The sequence below is a fragment of the Plectropomus leopardus genome, chromosome 3 (assembly GCF_026936395.1).
Source record: "Plectropomus leopardus strain MGB_pleo_1.0 chromosome 3, ASM2693639v1, whole genome shotgun sequence".
Lineage (NCBI taxonomy): Eukaryota > Metazoa > Chordata > Actinopteri > Perciformes > Serranidae > Plectropomus > Plectropomus leopardus.
The window spans coordinates 10,466,341-10,487,118 of NC_142178.1; the positions used below are offsets into that span (position 1 = coordinate 10,466,341).

The 20,778-nt window shown below is 38.4% G+C and overlaps 2 protein-coding genes across 2 annotated transcripts; both read right to left on the reverse strand.

Moving 5' to 3' along the window:
* Nucleotides 1-701: 701 nt before the first annotated feature.
* Nucleotides 702-14,470, reverse strand: jpt1a (Jupiter microtubule associated homolog 1a). The gene is made up of 5 exons (XM_042484260.2): nucleotides 14,256-14,470; nucleotides 11,280-11,422; nucleotides 4,151-4,245; nucleotides 3,800-3,827; nucleotides 702-2,241 (listed from the first exon to the last, which is right to left on the reverse strand). Exons 1-5 carry the CDS (start codon nucleotides 14,309-14,311, stop codon nucleotides 2,108-2,110), a joined length of 456 nt encoding a protein of 151 aa, XP_042340194.1. The 5' UTR covers nucleotides 14,312-14,470; the 3' UTR covers nucleotides 702-2,107.
* Nucleotides 14,471-16,698: 2,228 nt separating this feature from the next.
* On the reverse strand, nucleotides 16,699-20,345 carry sumo2a (small ubiquitin like modifier 2a). Its single transcript, XM_042485176.2, has 4 exons — nucleotides 20,187-20,345; nucleotides 19,121-19,252; nucleotides 18,554-18,625; nucleotides 16,699-17,209 (listed from the first exon to the last, which is right to left on the reverse strand). Exons 1-4 carry the CDS (start codon nucleotides 20,205-20,207, stop codon nucleotides 17,144-17,146), a joined length of 291 nt encoding a protein of 96 aa, XP_042341110.1. The 5' UTR covers nucleotides 20,208-20,345; the 3' UTR covers nucleotides 16,699-17,143.
* Nucleotides 20,346-20,778: the final 433 nt, after the last annotated feature.

A 20,778-nucleotide genomic window follows, 5' to 3' on the forward strand; every position in this document is an offset into this window, starting at 1 on the left:
AATTCCTCTCCATATTGACATAATTTCAACTAGCATATATAATTCAACAACATAATCACTTTTTGCTGCTCTACTGTTATTTTATTTTTTCTGCAGACTTATGGGATAGGTAGGGTAACTTCTATGATGTCTGTCATTTAATAAAATGCCCACATGGACATTTAAAAAATTTCTTCTGTTCATACTGACCATTAAAGGAGTCTTTCCTAATGCACGTTCAAAGTAAATGTCAGCAGACAACCCTTTTAAGCCCACAGTGTTGTGCAAAAATATAATTCAAACCTTTATCTGAGGTTAACATGAGGCTTCAGCAGGCTGCATCAAGTGGACATTATACAGAGTTACAGTCCTGTGTTTAGATTAAAACATCCTCTTCCTGTTTTACCACATGAAACACAAAGCTGAGCTACAGCACAGGCATGAGCAGACATAATTAATAAGCCCAGCCCACACTCCTGCAAACTCTTACATAACATGTATCTAAACCCAAGCAATGTACACTTTGTCTTGTTTTCATTGACTTTTGTTTGTTTTTGTTTAAGTATCTTCATGTTCATTATTGTTGCTTTCTTACTTCTATCCAATATCCAACCCAGCATCATCTCTTTGTTGACTTTGTATTTGGTTATATGTATGTATGAAATGGTGAATAAAGGTTTAGAAAATAAAAATAAATTAAAATAAGTACAGAAAACACAACCCATGGCCAAAATTGATTTTTAATGTTCATTTCCACTTGTGCCATTTCTTGATTTTAAATTTCTGCAGTGACTTCATCCAGCGACAGGAATTGGTATAGGATGCAAACGGACATATTGTGTATCATAACAGACGTTAAAAATAGACACCACAGAGATTACATTTCATGTACCTGAAATGTAGGTCTTCTTGCATGACAGCTGGCTAACGCAGTAGTCACACACATGACTCGACAAGACAGAGGCAGGAGGGAATTTTGGTATAATGTGAAGATGAAATGTATGTATATATATATATATATATATATGTAAAAAAAAAAAAAAACCACTGTACTGTAATTCAAGTGAGCAGGATGATAAACAAATGTTTAAAAAAAAAAAAAAAGAAAAAATGGGGGGTAAAATATAGGAAAAAAAAGGCTGAGCTGTCATAAGGTCACTTTTCAAATCTAGGATGGGTTTACCAGAAACACGTCAGGACCAGCAACATTCCATTGATTCTCAAAGGAAAAACAGGTCTTGTCGACACTGGTAGGATGCAACCGCTGAAACCCAACCTTATTTGATGCTGTAGCCTAACACACAAACAGGCACACTTTATTTTGGAGTTAATTTTACCTATAAAAACATGGGGCACTCAAAACCGGCACTGGGGTTACAGTAATCTAAGGTTATCAACTACAATATAAAAAAGGCTTATTCCAATTCGGTTACCTGACATGGGACCTACAGGACTCATCTGAAGACAAGTGTTTGCATCCTTCAGATCACAATGACGGCTGTTTATGTGGCTCCTAAGTGGATAATATTACCAGTAGAAAGATTCATGCAACAACAATACAATTATCCCACAAAAAAACAACTAACAAACAGGTTAAATTATATTAAATAAAAAATCTTCACAGTTATGTTTCTTCTCACATTCATACGTTACAGACCAGACGTGCATGCAAGATGGGTCAAAACTGAACACAGTGCAAAAGTGATTTTTATTTGCTTGTGTTCTGGAAACTGCTTTTATAACCACGCGCAGCTTGTGCCGTCGCAACAATGTTAGGTGAGATTAACTTTCCATTAGCTGATAAGAGAAATGTGATCCTTGTACCCTGGTCTGGCAGGTCTAATAATGCATTACAGGGGCAAAGGCAGACTTTGAACCGTATACATAGAAATACATAAAGTGCTTCTGTCAAAACAAACAAACGATAAAAACAGTACAAAACGGTTTTCAAAAAAGAGGTATCAAAACAATGCACTTGGGGATGTGGAGGAAACTGCTGTCTGTTGGACGTCAGTTAGGATTCCCGCGGTACAGACAAATGAGCTGGGCTTCTTTGTTTTAAAAAATGAAAATAAAACGATGAATTCAGAGATGAATGGATGAAAGAGGGGGAGTAGTTGGATGGGATTCAACCCAGGATGAGGCTGGACTTGCCCCCAGGGGGATTCCTGCGACCGGACGGTACTCCGGCAGCGGGATCGTCAGCTGGAGGGGCCTCCTCCTTCTGCTCTGGCACTGCTTCAGGCTCAGGAGCACTGTTTTCTGAACACACACGCATGACTGTCAGTTGCATTTAGAAACAACAACAAGGGAATTTTACAATCCTTTTGTCACGAGATCACATCTCACCCATTGTAAGCTTGCCAGGTTCAACCAAAATGATCTTCTTAATTACAGACATTAGCCTGAGGAAACTCACGTAGTGGAATTCACATGATGTGGGAGTGGTAACATTTTTGGCTTCAACCAATTTTTTTTTCTTTTGCTACTGCTTTAATGTGATTAAATTGTCGCAGACTTTAGTATAAGTAATTCTCAACATTGTTTTGCCAGCATTGATGTCACTGCTGCCACACAAATTTGCGATACAACAATTCCTACATTAATCATCAACAGATAAGGACCCTGTCTCTTTTCTTAGGAAATGCAGCTCTACCGTTTTTGGTCAATGATATCATGCCTGCACCCTTCAAATACTTTTTCACAGTTCCAAAACGAGTAAGCTCAAAACAGCCGAAGCTACAGCTGACAAAATCTGCCGGAGACAGACTCTGATTGGCTAGTACTCATTGCCTTTTTTGGATGAACTTGCAAGGTTTAGGCATGAGGAGTAAGACTGGGTAGGGTTAGATTAAGAACAACAATCAGAGGCTGAGAAAGGCAGAGTATGCCGGGTCATGCTTTGCAATTGTAGGAAATGCAAATTTATGCTAGGACTGGGGGTTATGGAGAAAATGACATATTGTGATACTTTTTTTCCAAATACCTTGATAGTGATATTGCAGTGATACGTAAAAGGTTGACTATTGGTGCTTCCCAAAATATTTACACAATGATGTCCACATCAGTAATGTGGACATAATGACTAAGCGGGTAAAGGCAAATGTAACAGCTTAAACAGTCTGGTAAGTTCAGAAATGACATTACTATACTGTAATAAAGCCTTTAAAACCAAGACAAGGCAACGCTAAGGATATTACAACATCCAGACTGTGATACAATATTTAGTTTCATATCATGATAACTATATAATATCAATATATTGCCTAGGCCTGGCAACGGTTGTGCTTTCAGAGAGCAAAGTGGACAGTCTTTGGCTGCAAGTAAGAAGCTGCTTTTGCCTTCTCAATTAAAGGACGCGCTGTTTTAAGAGATCAATAATATGACTTTCTTAGAGAAGAGAAGGTTTGTCTTTGATGGTGTATTTCTTAGACACATTTAAATAACCAACAGGCACATCAATCTGGATTTTGTTAGATTTTGGTTTGACAAAAAAATGCGGACTTCAATAAAAAAAATAACCATTAACACTTAGTGGGCATTACAGAAGGTATTGGAATAATACTTTGAAAGAATATTTTCAAAGTGAAGAACTGGGATGTATCTGTACACCTATATGTGTTTACAGGTACAATATGTATGTGTACTTATACAGGTAGATATAATGTATGTGCACGTATGCATATGTGTATGTGTAATGTTGTACGTGATATTTGTGACATATTACGAATCTGTTCTTTGTAATGTCGGACCACTGGTTAAGGGTCTACTAAACCAGTGGTTAAACTGGGTGATGTGATCACAGAAAATGGGAGCTTACCACAGTCGCGTACAGAGTTTTCTCCATCCTACAAAAACAAGCAGAGAAGAAGTGGTAAGTATTTCATCAACCTCCACAGACTTAAAAAGGAAATCCTGTACATTATCAGTCTTGATGTAAATATACACATGAACTCAGTGATGACATGCAAGCAGGCATTTCTTAAATGTCATTTAGTAATGTTCCTTTGTAAATTACACACAAGCAGCCTTTGTGAGACATTAAGGGAAGATGAAGAGAAAATAAGTTGAAACTTCAAATCATATCGGTTGCTTCCCCATATGTATATCATCACTCAGGTTTCACTTCATTTCTTCCTACCAAAACTCATGATCTGATGTGTGATCTTACTGTGACACAGGCGTCTGCAGAGTTGGTGGTCTGGTTTCCTCCTCTCCTCAGGGGGGCTGATGGCTCACCACAAAGCACACCCGTGGGCTTCCCACCTGAAAGAACAAGGATATAATGGCTTAGACACAGGCCGTCACAAAGGAGGTGCAAAGACAAAATCCAATGAATACATTTTTTTTATATGGAGACAAATGTCATGGTGATCTTGAGGAAACTACTTCAAGGCCCTCTTGAGATATTGCTTTCATGGGAGTGAGATGGAGTCTGTACTTCCTGAGGAGGCTCAAGTGGGCTGGTCTGGGTACCACAGCCCTCACATCCTTTTAGATGTGTGTGGTGGAGAGCATCCTCACATCATGTCGCATTGTGTGTAACAGACACGGCTTTGTTGCGGACAGGAAGACTCTGCAGTGGGAAGCTGAGGCCCCACAGATAATCACTGGCAGCATTTTCCCAACAATTGGGGACATTTACATCAGCAGATGCAGGACGAGGGCTGCCAGTATCATAAGGGACTCCTCCCACCCCGCTCAAGGACTGTTTGTCCTCCCCTGCAATCAAACAGGCTGAGAAACAACTACTTACCAGAAGCTGTGAGACTCAAACTCTGCCACACTAGAGACTCTTTCAAATGCAATAACACCAACACACGGGAGACTTAAATGGGCAATAATATTTGAATATCTATACTTATGTTTAATTTGTATCATTTTTATCCTCGTACTATTATTTTATTGATGTTATTGATTTATTTCATTGTACTTATTTGTTGTTTCTGCTTGTTTTAGATTTTAGGGACCTCAGTACTTAGTTTTGTCCCCCTTCATGAACCTCATGTTTTGGAATTACAATAAACCTTTTTCAATCTTGAATCTTGAACCTTTTTGAATCTTGACCACCAAAATGTAACAATTTCAAAATGTAAATCCAAGTGGACATTTCTGCCATATTGGAAGAAATCCCCTTCAGAAGTCGCGTTCATGGGAATGAGATGGACGGATGGACAACCCAAAAATGTGGCTATCTCTGCCGCAGAAGCATAAAAGTAATTTTCCTGAGTTACATATTCAGAAATGCAACACAAAAGGATGCTGTAAAAATGAAAGATTTATGTTGTAGAAAAGCAGTAATGCTAAAGAAGGTCATTCACATGGGACAAGAACAAGGACACCTGAGATCTGCTCTCCTTTACGTGGTAAACCTCTGCAAATTGATTACCTGAATCATAATTAACTGAGCATGATCTAATCATAAAATAATAAACTGATCATAACACTTACAAACTAGATGATAAAGAAAGAGGCCAGGACAACTCATTTAGACTTGGCAGGTCAGAATTTGTTTGTGAGAATCTCAATAAAAAAGAAAACAGCTGAAACACTGAGGTGTGTGGACTTTCCTCTGTTCAGTGTTGGCACTGTAATGTGGTTCTAGCACCTTCTTCAGCGTTTTTAGGGATGTGCCCATTTCTAGCTTTTTGCACATCGACTTGGCTCGAGGTGAAACAGCAAGCAGATCAGGTTCACAGAGGAGGTTGTCAAAGACTGACATGGAGTGGGTCATCAGAGAGGGCCCATACTCACTGTCACAAAGTAGGTCACTATCACACTTATTACTGAAGTAGACAGCTTTGTTTTTTTTCTTTAAACCCAGACTTAAGGGGCTTTCAGATAGCAGACAGTCGCTGCCATGTCACCCGCAGGGGCATCAGTGACAGTAACAATGGAGGCTACTGCTCACTGTCTGAAAGCACCTTAAAAGGCACAGCACGTGCAAAGCTTAATGCTAACATCTGCATAAGAAGTGTAAGAAGATGCTCAGAATGGCAATGCTAACATGCTGACGTTCAGCAGATAATATTCACCATCTTAATTTTATATTTAAGTCATAATTGCTGATCAGTGACCCTAGGATCTTCATTGAGTGCTTATCCTTTTCTGGAGCACGAGTTTCTTGTGTTTTAGTTGAATTGAGTGTGTTACTATGCTGATATTTTGACATCCTTTGGCTAACTAAGAGTTGAATGAAGGCTTAATCAGTGGCAGGTGAAACAACATCTTAATAGGGGTTGACCGATATTGGTTTTCAGGGAAGATACCAATACTGATTATTAGTACCTTATGCAACTGATAACCAATAATTGGAACCAACATACATTTACAATGAAAATGAAATTCAGAATGTGGAATATAACACACTCCAACACAAAACTTTGTTTAAATGCCTTTAGCAAATGTTTAATCAAAACAGACACTTTCAACATCATTTACAGCATGTTCCCTACAAGTTTTGTTTTTTTAAATCAAGTGAAAATTTAAACAAAAAATGAATGAATAAAAATGGCTCCATGAGGTTTTACAAAGTTAACATTCCTCCCATGCTGACTCTTTCTTTGCAGGCATTGCAGACTCTTGTCACTGGTGTTGGCTGAGTGAAATACAGACATATTTTCGTCATTCATTTTTATCAGCGATCATTATAATAAAACACCCATGCAGATAATCATCAAATTGTCAAATATAGGCCCTGATTATCTGCCAGGCTGATAATCTGCCGACCTCTACATTTTAAATATACATCAATGATACATCAATATCCAAGGAATATAGACTAAAGCCTTTTCTAAAGGAAAGGGGCATTGAGGTTTTGGAAAACGGTGCCAGTAAAGAAATGCCACATAGATCATCCTCTTAATAGATATCATACAAAACACGGTGGAACAATGTGAGAACCACACTAGGGCTTCATTGAAAGGAGTCTATGATGTCTGCTCAGGGTTCATGGCAGAATTAAAGCATAGACTTCATGTGTGATGAAAAAGAGGACAACAGCAAACTTGTTTTTCTTTTATTAGTGTCCTTTTGTATAATTTGTTTTGACTCTCTCAATTCTGATTCTGGACTGTAAACAAAGCACAGGTGGAGCTTTCCTTGAGTTCTTTTTCTCTTCAGCAGCAATTTGTGACTTGTGGGGCGGATAATCTGTTGATCCATTCAGACCTAATCAGATCAATAGATGAGAAGAGCAGCTGCTGGGAGTGAAAGCAAACTTTCAGACCCAGCAAAATGAACAGTTGCACCTGATGTTCTGCTGCTCTATCTGTGCCCAGAGTACGCTCTGTTCTCCAGAATGTGTTGTAATGAATCACTGAACAGTATATATATTTCAACAGCGCTCCTAATGAACGGTGTGTGTGGTGGCAAATATTTTATTTGTGGTGGATCGCCACAAATAAATGAATGTGTGGGAAACCCGGGTGCTATACTTGTTAAATGCTCAGCTTTCAAAAACACCTGCATTTGATAGTAAGTGGGGACATTACTGTTTTACACTTACAATAACAGTGCACTGTGCAGCTGTGAAAACAAATGTATAAATTGATCTAAATATACAGATAAGATCAAGATCAAATACTAGAGCATCAGGGTGCTCACAGAATCTGTGGAGTTTCCCAGCAATTCAAATATAACTGATGATTTTGTATTTCAGTTTTAACATAGGAACTGGGAAGCGACAAGAGGAAGTAATAGTCCCACGAGTAGAACAACCCTAACAATGCACTCCACTGACATTATGGCCTGACCTAATGACCCTCATTATGCTGGACTTTTCTTTGTAAGCTAGTTGCGCCTACATTTTTTAACCTTTGCCACGAGTTTCCTATTGTGATTTGGGGAATTTTCAGATTTTAGAAGTTTCGTTTTCATACTAAATGTCTTTATGACAATAACTCTGTTCACACTATGAAACACAACTATGTAGTCATGTCCTGCTGTGTGGGCTTTTCCCCTTGGAAGCCCAGGCTATGGCCTACGCTTTATGGATTTGAGAGTGTTAGGATTTTCTGATCATGTCCAAATGTTTTAACCCACAGCATACTTGAATACTGACAAATAGATGAGTGTGTCTGGGGAAATTTACACAATCAGCATTTTTTAAGCATTTCTGACATTAATCATCTGTCCACCGCTCTGAACAAATAAGCTTCTTTAGTAATATTCCACACCAAATTAATATGTCAACTCTATGATACATACCTTTTGGGTCCATCCCTTAACACTGAATATCTCCAGGGTTTCCTGCACATTCATTTATTTTTTTGTGATGGGCTGCCAGGATTAAAACATCTTCCGCAAATTACTAAGAGTATATTTTTGGAACTAGACCCTTTTTTTTTTTTTTTTTTTTTAGACCCTTAATTAGGAGCAATATTGGAGTGTTTGGTTATTAGTTGCATCTCCTGGAGTGCAGTGTGTACTCAGGGCACAGACGGCGCGGTAGAATGCCAAGTGTAGTAAAAGTGATTCAACCGCTGGGTCTAAAAGTTTGCTTTCACTCACTTCTGCAGCAGCAGCAGCTCCTCTTATCCATTGATTTGATCTGATCAGCTCTGAGTGATCCACTGATCAGTTATTCACCCCGCAACTCAAACTCCTCAAACTGCTACTTAGGAAGAAAATAACTCATGACAAGGAAAGTATGCCAAAATCCAGATTATGCACAAGGCAATTTACAGTGGACTGTTTCAGTAAATAACATTACATGTAGAATACGATTTGAGTTTGTCTTTCTCTCTCTTCCTGACAGATACTCTCATCCTATTTGCATTACACTGTTGGCGCCTTATGACATGTCCACTTTTCAACTATAAAATCTAGTTCCTTAAAGTTACATCCTGCCTGCCTATCCTGTTTCACTTGGAAATACATCACTTACTACATTTTACGAGAAAATGGTTTACATTTTATTTTGCTAGATGTGGCTTCTAGCTGTAGTTGGTATAGTTTGAAGAATAGATGAAAGCACCATTTTTGTCAAAATGTGAGCATCCAATGGGCAGCAGGGATGCAGATTATACTGCAGATGTGATTTGAGAAGTTTCTCACTGTAGAGGAGGTTTGCTGCCGACAGACCTCATTTCAGGCACAATTACCATATCATGTACAGAGGGTTCCCACGAACGCTGGCAATGGAGCGGATGGCCAGCTACCTTTAATGTGCTGTGGTACGGTCACATTTGGGTAGAAGGAAGTCAAACAAGGATACTGACTGAATGAATTAATGATGTTTAGTTTAAGATTCTGTCTATGCAATATAAAATATCTAGATTAATTCTTAATGTCTATGCTGTCATTTTTGGACAAAGCTTCTCCAGGACTTCCATGCCAGTACAGCCAATTGCTCCTTTTGACAGTTAAACTGCATTAGTTGCAGTGAAGTCAAAACAGTGAGAGAAACATTCAGTGACTATGAAAAAACTGCTTGCTGAAAAATAGAGTTGATCCTGTTTAAAGAAGACAGCCACTCTGACTCCATTAAATCAAATTCATATACTCTTCTGACTAAAGGCTCTTTTCTATCACCAAATGTGAGAAGTAAAAGGAGGAATAAGGAAATGTCAGGGAACATGTGCGAAAGTTTCAATATGTATTCAGCCTGCTACCACATAGAATTTGTTTGTTTGAGAAAATCAAAATATTTTTGCAAGAGAAACTACTTGCTTTTTGTTTTAGCCAATTTATTTAAGCTGCTGTACACTGCTCTGTCTGTTAACATTCCCAATAAAATATTCTTTAAGAACACGATTTTTTACAACAGATGATCTGTCTTATGTACTACTGTCAGGATACAGCTTTTAAGGTAATATTTTATAAGTAAAAAATACACTGGAAGAGATTTTATCTTGCCGCTGCAACTATACCTCATTAGTTATTTTCCCAATTGGATGGCAACTCAAAATTCTTTGACATTCCTGGTTGATAAACCAGCTGCCTTGGTGAAATACAATCCAGGCTCATGCTGTCACAATGTTACCCAACTTTGCACATATCAGTGACAGAAAAGCCACTGAGACTGATGTATTACGGTCCACCGTTCCTTTGAAGAGTTTCTGGGACAGCCAGATGTAGTTAGAGCTGTCAAAACACTTTGACACCTGTCTTGAATTATGACGTCTCTGAAAGTGTCAAACAAAGATGGCCGCACCGTACCAGACAGAAGAAAAAACAAATATTCATATCATATTATCCCTCGGTGTTAAACCAATTACTAGAAGGGGTGCTGTAATGTCTGGTTGCCATGAAATTTGTCTTTTTTTGGTATTCATATTTAATGTTTCACTGCATTTTAAAATATGTTTAAAACTAAAATGTATTTACATTTTTCATACTGCAAATTTCACCTCATCAAAATTGGAAAAAAAAATCCCCTTGTGAGAGGAAGCAGAAAAGAATTGCTCAGCCGTGCTTGTTTAGCACTCAACAAAGCAAACAAGTCCGAGTACAATGGCAAAATTAAATCTACTTGGACTTTGGCCTCTAGCAACATGTCTAACTCTCCGCCTCTGCAAGGAAAGCTATCAAATGCAGAGATGGTTCTGTTCAAGAGACATCTCTTGCGGTATACGTTTAAAGCTTTACTTGGTCCATTTCTTCTCAAAAATTAGGAACCAGTGCACTAGATCAAAAATACAAACCTGGCATCCACGTTTCCTGCCTGTGTTTCAATTCCTCTTTTGGCAACATTTTGTTGTTTATCAAACTACATTTAGAGAAGGACTGGAAAATCCAGCACTGGGCAGTAAAAACAAGCCATATTAAGAAAAAATGGTGTGTCTCAAGGGCCTCATCATTTTATTATTCCTGACAGAAATATATACTTCTTAAAATCTATAATGACCCCTGTGATCTAACAAGGACTTGAGGCGGCTCAATTCTACATGAATATTTCACATCTCGGCAGGCTTGAGAAGAACGTGATTAATAGAGAAACACCAGTGCTTGAATATGTAATGATGGTCTGAGAGAGAAATCAATTCATCTTTGGGGCAACTCAACCTGTTTTGTCAAGTGGCACCACTGGAGACGGGAAATGTTATTCTTATGTATTCAGCTGTCTGAGGTGTTGAGGGTCAGTTTTGTCCAGCAGCAAGAGAAAAACCCCTTGTATCTCCAAAACACAAGGAACAATATTCTCAAAGTTTTTCCTCATCATCACTGGTTTTGGGCTTTGTTTTGTTTTTAAAGTGACACTGTCTAAAATGTTGTGGTAAACTGTTAAAATAAAATGGATATGAAAAATTGACGTTAGCTTTCGCACTAAAGCAACAGCTGTTTGGAGAAGATTGTACCTGGTGGGTTGTTCCTTCGATTAGCATAGGGGTCCTCTGGCTCAGCGAAAACACTGGAGGCCATCTTGTTTTTCCGGACGGGAGGCTTCTCCTCATCTGCACCAAGTGAAATGTTAGAGCCGCCGCCAGGAGGACGCAAAACCCTGGAAAAAGAGAAAAGGTCAGTCATGTTACTGAAAGCTGCATCGTGCTAGCTGATATTTCCAGTGTCTTCTCTCCTTTCAAAAATTACTGAGGGTGTCTTCATGTATCAGACACAATTTAATGCTTTTTAAGAACTTTTAACCAAATTTAAGACTGTTTTTTGGACAAATATTTTACATGCAGTGTAGTCAAGTATAAATGTTAGCAGTATATCTGTAGTCCTGTGCAGAGGAAACATCTATGTAGGTTATGGTTATTAGTGCATGTATATGAGATTGAGTAGCAGGTTTCTGGTAATTTAGACTCCAGAAATTGAAATTTAAGACAATTAAATGACTTGTAAGGCCTTATATTTCTAAAATTAAATTTAAGCAATTTTTAGACCATTTATGGACCTGCAGACACTCTGTTAACCTACCTAACTGTTGTAGTTCAGACTGGGGATGTAAAAATGTATCCATGAAATGAGCCTATTGTTCATTTGCACTGTCAATGAAGGTGAAAAAAAACCATTTTATTTTACGTCATTTAACATTGCACAACCCTCTGGATAAAATGAAGAAGCTTCAAAGTGTCTGCCAGATGTTTTAACTCATCACAGTGGTTGTAGATTATCTTTGCACTGTCTGAGCAGCCACACTCAAGTGGCGGAAGGACCGGTCGGTCCCTGCCGAGATAAAAAGGTCACGTCACACATGTCATTAATGTGTAACAATGAGCTTCAATGACTAGAGGAATACAAAAGCACTCCCTATAATGTGTCTATGTGAACTTTATATGTAGGCTACTATTCATGCTACTGCAATACTGCAGTATTACTTTTAACAAGGATCTGTTTTATTCCAGATGTTTCTGATATTGTGTCAGCAACAACAATTTAATACAATACAGCAGCACCACAAACTAAAACCTTAAAAATGATCTTTATGTAGATAGGATTTATTACAGGGCTGTTGTGTTAGGGTCTGTTCTATTTAGAGCAGGGGATTGGCTGGGGTGGTTTTTTTTAATATCATGACCCTCTCAGGAACTACAAATATTATTCCTTAAGCCTCTCCAAGCGACTGGGGGAAAATGCATGACCCTCCCTTCATCATAAAGAGCAATATTTTACAGTTTCTTCCTATGATGTTTGTTCTAAACAGGATGTGCCTATTAAACTGGCAATGAAGAGAATATCCTTTGGGATACTTACTGTACTGTTTACACCATTATGTATCAACAATAACCATTGCTTTCCCCTTAAGCTGTAACGTAACACTATACAGCAGTGATACTAAACATGTGGCCCGCAGGGTGTCGGATGCCCCCCCCCCCCCACCCACTATTTTCTAATCCTCAATAAAATAGTAAACATAAGGTGCTAGATGGCATAAAACAGCATCAAAACAGAGTATGCTTATTTTTAGAAAGTGACAATGGACGATCCCCCCTGCACCCTCCGACAGAGGTCCTAGCTAATTCCCTAATGTCCTTAAATCCTGGAAATGTACTAAAATCTTAGGAACGTAATTAAATCAAAGAAACTTGCTACAATCCTACAAACACCATAAAGACCTAGTAATGGCATAAAATCTAATAAATGTCATATTATCCAAGAAATGTCCTAAAATCTAAGAAATATGCCAAAATATGAGAAATGTGCTAAAATCTGAGAAATGCCCCAAAATCCTGGACATACAAAAATCTTAGAAACTTGCTAAAATCAAAGAAACTTCTTAAAATTTTTGAAACTTAATAAAATCCGAGAAATTCCATAAGATCTAAGAAATGTCCTAAAATCCTAGAAATGTCCCAAAATCTGAGAAATGTCCTAAAATCCTAGCAAGGTCCTAAAGTTGTAGAAATTACCTAAAATCCTAGAAACGTCCTAAAATCCAAGAAATGTCCCGAAATAATAGAAACATGCTAAAATCTCAGAAATGTCTTAAACTCCTATTAAGGTCCTAAAATCCTGGAAATGTCCTAAAATCCCAGACACACACATGGGGCTGCTGTGATCGGCCCCTGGCCTCCTGTCTTTTTGCACAAGTGGCCCCCATGCAAAACAGTTTGAGTATCCCTGCTATACAGTGTTCTTACACTGCGCTTAACACACTGGCCTGAAGTAAATTACATTTCTCAAACTGTTTCTGTCAAGCTTTGACTGAAATACCAGAATAACCACAAAACTGACAAAACTCAATCGTTCATTTAAACATTGTATTCGTTTTTTTTTTAAACTGGAATATCAGCGATTAATTCCCCTGCATCTCTAAGATAAAAAAAATATCCATGTGGCTCTGGTTATTGTCAGGTGCAGCCAGCTGTAACATGGCCCTCGCCTCAATGAGGCCATATGCAGGGCAGACTAGAGGATGCCTTTATTGTACATCACTGATAATACTGATAACTGATCCACGGGGGCCCCACCCAACTGGAATGACGATAAATATGAAAAAGGAAATGGATGATATATAAATAAATATGTATATAAAGGCCTACAGTTGACACTAAATCCGGTGCGGAGACGTCTGGTCTGCACATGCTAGCGAGGCAGCATCTCTACAAAAGGGTGGGTACATGTGTGCTGTCTAGCTAGCTAACGTTAAAAAATGGGAATGGTCCATCCCAGCAGAAAAAGGGGAAGGTGTGGTTCCGAGCTTTGGCCCAGCACCGTCAACAACGCTTATTTTGACAATTTCGAAGCGGTATTTACGGGCAGAGGTCAGAGCAAAGATGTCTACATTTTAACCACTGTAGCGGTGGGTTAATGTCAGTGGATGCTGGACTTGTTGGCATCATGGTGGCTAACTAACGGGTAACGTTAACGGTCTGAACGACGCCTTTTACCTGGAACTGCTTTTAGAGCCGGGCTCCATCCCTTGATATGTCGTGGTCGTCGTCATTTTTTGCACAAGAAGTCGTAAAATATGTATAAATTTGACAGAATACACGCGAATTACACTCTCACTAGCAGCGCTTCACCGCCTCATCATTGTCTATCCTCGCCGGTGGTTCCCAATAATCAACCAGCCTCCAGTCTGAGTGGACCAGTGTCAAAGTGACCATAAGGAGACGGCTTACTTCCGGTTGTATTTTCAAAATAAAGTATGCTAACCTGGCGGATAAACTGTTACGGACATTTTTAAGACCGTGTCAAAGTTAAATCAAATCATACCTATATTATCTATTTAAGTGGTGTATGGTTTTTGATAAGATGTTCCTAAAGACCACCACCTCAGTGAAAGTGACACATGTGGATTGTAATTTGAAGGCAAAAACGCTTTATTTCCGGTTTGGCTCGCTGGTTCTCCTCAGTGTCTACGGATTTGACAGACACAAGTGCGGGTGCGACGGTGCGACAGAAATCATTGTGAAGAGGGCGTTTCTGCAGCCTAAGTACCGCCCACAAGTGAACAGCTCCATCTATGATTGGATTCTGCCACATAAATCAAATCTGTGATTGGACAAAATAATTATTGACATGGCATGCATATACTAAACTGGATGTTGACACAGAAGTCAATCATTTTTCACCGTTTATTAAAACAACTACTGGTTATTATAATCGTATTCAAAAACACATAATCTAGAATCGAAAGTATTTGAAAAAACTTCAGTGAAGCAATTTACTATAAATACTAAATGTAAGAGACTGTTGTTTATGTGTCAGAGGACTGGAGTGGCAGGGGTTAGACTTTTTTTTTTTTTAACCTTCCCTGAACCTACAAATATTTTTCCACAAGTCTCCCTGAGTGACTTGGGGGAAATGCTTCAAAACACCCTTTGATATTTAAAAGTTTAATGCTTAAGACAAAACCGTGAGGTTGGAAAAAGCCTCGTTTTTTCACTTTTGTCATGATGATGAATAGTTTGGGCAAACAGCTTTTCTCTGGCTATATTTTATTGGAGACATGGAGAATGAAGTGATTTTGATGAAATATTACTATTTTAAACTTAGATCTGGTTGGGGTTTTTTTCTGACGGTGTTTTTTTGACAATGATCATTTGAAATTCTAAAACCCACTGACAATTTCTGTTTTCACTGTTTCTGGCAATGATAAATGGTGTAATTTTGCCTGTCTGTAAAGAGAGAACGTTTTCTTTAAAATGTAGCAGTTAAGTAAATACAAAATACTGCCATTAAAAACTGTATGTCCCTCCCCTGAGCCAAAATAATAGGATAGTAAAAACATGAGTTTAAAAAATAATATGCCAGCGGCGTAATGTAACTAAGTACATTTACTTAAGTACTGTACTTAAATATAAATCTAAGGGACTTTTAGATTTATGGGACACATTAAGGGACACTTTCCAATTCTACACTTCTACACTTTACAGGGAAATAATGTACTTCTTATTCCACTATTATTATTAGAAAACTACTTAACAAATTAAGATTTTTGTGCACAAACCTATATAAAGACATACAAGTACAGCTACAATAATTAGTCAATTAATTAGAAAATAAGTTGGCAATTTATTATTTTTTTTTTAGAACTGTATGTCATTTTTCCAGCTTCTCATACATACTGTATGTATGAGGATTTGCTGTTTTTCCTTTCAAATGATTTTGACTTATCACATTTAAATCTTTTTGCATGTGTACTTTTACTTTTACTTAAATCATTTCCCTGAAATCACATTTCATTCACTGGTAGGCCCATGTAAGTTTCACTACTCCCCGAGTTCTTCCTCTTACAATCTTTCGTGGCATCATGCCTCCAGTGTTGTTCACATGTGAGAGCCTTGGCACACGCCACAAAACCTGTCCTTATATGGTGCAAAGGGAGTGTTACCTGTATCACCCAGGAGTCATCATCGAGCACACCTGGTTCAGAGGAAAGTTGGATGACTAAGATCATTTGGTGCATCTGGAGTTTGTTTCTCTTGTGTTTTCTCTTACCAGAATTGAGAAAATGTAAGAGAACGTTGCTGCATGAGGCCCAATGTTTCTAGAAAACTTTCACGATTCAAGATTTTTTTTTTCTCTTGCAAACACTGATACTAAACAGGCTCTGAAAGTGGGACAGGCCTGCGGTCTAAGAAAGAACAAGTAGCACTGACTTGCAGGCCTACCCGCAGTAACAGGGAACAAACATATAGCACATAAATGTAGTCTGTGCTACTAGTCAAGCATAAGACACTAACTTTTAAAAAGCTAATTTATACAAATGAAAGTAAATGACAACCATCTAAGATTGACCTTTTCACTTAGTATGTTACATTCTAGTTCTGATGATAGCTGCTGGTTTAGACAACGAAAGTATCCATAAATCAAACAACAGTGACATATGTTAAAAAAAAGACTCAATTTATTCCAATAATACATTTTCATAACAACAGATGTGAATTTAAAATGCAGGCTTACTCGACAACAATAACAAAATTCCATCTGAATCAAAACCTCAATGACATAAGTATATAAAAAAAAAGGACAAGGAGTTTTCTCTAAAAAACCTCCGGGGAAGAAAAAAAAATTATCATGGCAAGCTTTTTGATTTTTCTTTAGCACATTACTGCAGCTTACAAGTTGTCTAAACTGCGCCGTTTAGACATGTTAACATATTGATGACAGTGTGATTAATTCTACATCGACTGTGCCGCTGCCTTTGAACATTTTGTAAAAGTATTCCACTGAATGGTATCAACACTGGTCGTGAACAATTAAAGACCGGGCATAACGAAGATGTTCAGGGATGAGAAGGGGAGGTAGGGATGTTCGTAGGAAACAGTCTTTAAAGAGAAGAGCCTCCGGTTTGCTGTTGGAACACGTCAATCGTATCTTCGTCCTCCATTTCTAGCTGTACGAAAAAAAGTTCAATTGTCAGTTGATCAATCTACTGTAAGTATTTACATATCTTAATTTGACAGCTGTACTCTCCCAGAGTGTCAGCAGCTGTTGACAGCACCAATGTCAACACTACTGTTCTCTGCTCTGCTTTATTTTTTCCTCCATTTGTAATAACAAACACAACACTTCCTGCGCATGCTTCACAATAACTGCATGTTTTATTTGAAGGCAGCGATAAGCCTGTACTTTGAAGCCACTTTAGAAGTGTTGACAATGTCAGTGAGGTCAGCTAATGCATCAAAACTTTTTAACAGGAAGTTACTTTGACACATGAACAGGGCGATTCATCTTACAGAGCACAATTAAGGTTAGAAAACGGAGACTGGCTTACTATTAAAGACGTGATGTAAGTAAAAAGAGAGCTAGAGAGGTACCGAAGTGTAGCAGAGTTTCATCTAAAATGAAACTCCCAAAATGAAAGTAAACAAGACCTTTTCTTTTAGGCACCTTTTCTATGGACATAAACAGGCAGCACGGCTACAGCATGGACTCTGCTCTGTGTGCTCTGCTCAGTGCTATTTGTAAAATCTGTGCTTTATCCGTATAAAATACAAGCACTAGCACATTACATATACTGGACAAAGCTGATAGGAAGCAGTGTCCTCCATCAGGACAATTTCAGGTGTTAAGTTTAAGAAAAGCTTCATGGTTTTCAGAGTGGAGTCTCTTAACAGCAAGTAACTTTTTGTATTTCTGCAACAATTTCAGTGCTGTCTTATAGTACATACTTTAATAGACACAAATTTAGTTATAAAATTAGACATAACTTGATTCCCACTACAATGCACAAACATTTGTGCAATTAAAATCTATCTTGCACATAGAAATAACATTGTCTGCGTTTCAGAAGACTGTTTGATCAATCTTTTGCAAATCTTGTCCTTAAAATACTTTAACACAAACACTGACAACAAAGTGTAAAATCAGAGACATGCAGACACTTAAGATGAATCTGTCAATTATTTTCTAAATCATTTTTTGCTCTGTAAAATGTCAGAATATGGTGAAAAATGTTGATCCATGTTTCCCCCAGACCAGAAAGATGTCTTCAATTGTATTGTTTTGCCCACAGCCCCATGATATTCTGTTTACTGTCACAGAGGAGTAAAGAAACCAGATAGTATTCCACTTTAACAAGCTAGAATCAGACAACTTTGTCTTTTTTTCTCGAAAAAATTTCTCACACCAATTCATCAACTATCACACTCATTGACAATTGATTTTATTGCATACAAGTTATCAATTAATCACTGTAGTTTTAGTTTGTAGGATTAATAAGAAGCTGAAGACTTACCTGCGATGGTGTGTCTGTTTCATTGATGGGTTGACCGTCAAATCGAAACCGTATTTGCCTCATTGCCAGCCCCTGTACAGACAGACAGAGAAATATTGTGTTTAAAATATTTCAGAGAAACATAATGGGTCACCCATAGGACCTAGGTGCTTACCATGAACTGTATTGAGTTCATGTATGAAGTGTATTATGTCTAAGGTAGTGTTTTTAGAGAGCCCCGTTTTCGTTATTGGAAATTTGCAATCTTGGCAAGTTTGCTCTACTAGGTCCAATGTCCATAACAGATTTGGAAAATACAAAGAGACTACTGTTGTTTTGATTCTATAAAGTAAGACAAAAGAAGTGTGTCACAATAACCTGGTAGCAGTATTTAATGCCAGTATGATCTATTCAAATCTCAAAAGCAATAATACATAAGCAAATGCGGTCTATCCTCATTTTGCTACAACACCAAGGATCCCTCAGCTGGCCTCCAGTTCGAGAGCTGCCTAATCAAGCTTCAAGCGCATAGATTAACTTAAAGATGACTTCTCTTGAGGAGTCGTGGTAATTGTGGCACGGTCTCACCTGCCGTTCACAATAAGCTTTCATCAGTTTGCTGAGAGGAGTGTGCCTTTTGATCTTGAATTGCACCACTGAGCCATCCTGCCCTGCCACCTTCAGGTTGATATGCTCATTGTTCTCTGTCTTCACTCCCTCCTGAAAGACAGAGAGACACAAGTTTGGAGAAAGTTAGGCTGAATGCAAAAAAATAAAACAAATCCAAAAAAACTTAGCAAGATGTGACCTCTTTGCATCTGACCCCCAGACCAGGGACACAAACAATTACCGATTGAAGATTGATGTACAGCAACAAAACATACCTCAATAACTTATGAAGAAAATGTGAGCAAACAATTAATATCACGTTTTTGCCTACATTTGTCCGACATCTTCACCTGGTGAGCACAGATCGTTGGACTGCTGTGCGTAGAAATGGAGCAACATTACAACTTCGACGTTAGCAATTAGCATTAGCATCAATCAAGTCAATTGACAATGGCCTAAAACTTATATTAGTGCTAAACGACCTAACTTAGTCAAAATGGGAATCGCAACTACCACGCATCAACAATTCATCCCGTTTTGGGACATTTGGACGTGTGCCGGTGATTGCAATGACTATTTCAACTGAGATCCGTTTGAAGTTAACGGTATGTGCTCAAACAATAATTTAGGCCCAGTGCTGTAGCACATAACAGCTCAACGTTACTCACTTTTCTTCGGTGTTTTGCTACAGTTACATAGACATGCAGCAACTATATCGCAACGTGTTACATGCGTATAGCGAATACTGACAGCGGCATTTGGCTGGTGTTGGTTAAGTGTTCCTAAAAAAGACCAGCAGTTATTATTTCTTTCATACCGCCCGGGTCTCAGGCAGATTAGCCACATTAGCTTATTATGCTAACTTCGCTTGCTAGCTAGCGGGCTAACGTAGCTCTGGTTTGTGCGGTTAGCCTTCTTTGTAATTATCCGACCGCGAGCGAGTTAGTCTCACGGGCGGCGTTACGCAGTGTTATTTGTACATTTATCAAACACGGGTTTGGTACACACTACACGTGAAAACCCGCATACAAATTCCTCTCCTCACCTTGGGTTTTTCGTCTGCCATGGCTGCTGCTGCGTCTGTGGTCTGCGCCTGTTCTGCTGCGGCTGCGCTGTTTCTGGCGCGCCACTTTGCGTGGGCAGCAGTGCACGCAGCTGCGCGCGCCGGGTCGGCTCTTGAAAAGGCTTGATTGCACTGCAGGAGCTCCTCAAGAGAATACATTTACACATTCATTTAATATGTTTACATTCATTTTATCATTTGCAAGTTGACACCACAAGTGATAATCATACTTTGAGAAACTTGCTTCGAGTATTTCAGTTTCACAATACGTTATACTTCTACTCCACTCTTTTTGCGATAGGTGAAGTTACTCGTTGTCAGATTCAGATTTTGCAAAAATACACACAAATACTACAATGACTTTACCTAATGATATAACTGATATTAGCAACAACATTGAGCAGTTGCATCAATATGCTTCTTACCTGTTAATACATATAACAATAAAAATTCTTTAGGGACTGTTCTTTATTCATGACTGTAGTGTTGTGCAAAAGGAGGGAGGGCTTAATAATTTTATAAGCACTGGGGAGGGAGGCCATGTTTTGTAATTCATTGTAAATATTGTTTCTTT

What these genes read in the sequence shown, in the direction of transcription:
- jpt1a (XM_042484260.2), bottom strand. Translation starts at nt 14,311, where the DNA reads ATGACGACGACCACGACATATCAAGGGATGGAGCCCGGCTCTAAAAGC. An exon ending in CTGCAGACGCCTGTGTCACA is followed by an intron (nt 3,828 to 4,150) that starts GTAAGATCACAC and finishes TTGTTTTTGTAG; the next exon opens with GATGGAGAAAACTCTGTACG. An exon ending in AAACTCTGTACGCGACTGTG is followed by an intron (nt 2,242 to 3,799) that starts GTAAGCTCCCAT and finishes GTGTGTGTTCAG; the next exon opens with AAAACAGTGCTCCTGAGCCT.
- sumo2a (XM_042485176.2), bottom strand. Translation starts at nt 20,207, where the DNA reads ATGGCAGACGAAAAACCCAAG. An exon ending in AAGCTTATTGTGAACGGCAG is followed by an intron (nt 18,626 to 19,120) that starts GTGAGACCGTGC and finishes CTGTCTGTACAG; the next exon opens with GGGCTGGCAATGAGGCAAAT. An exon ending in AAACAGACACACCATCGCAG is followed by an intron (nt 17,210 to 18,553) that starts GTAAGTCTTCAG and finishes TTTTTCGTACAG; the next exon opens with CTAGAAATGGAGGACGAAGA.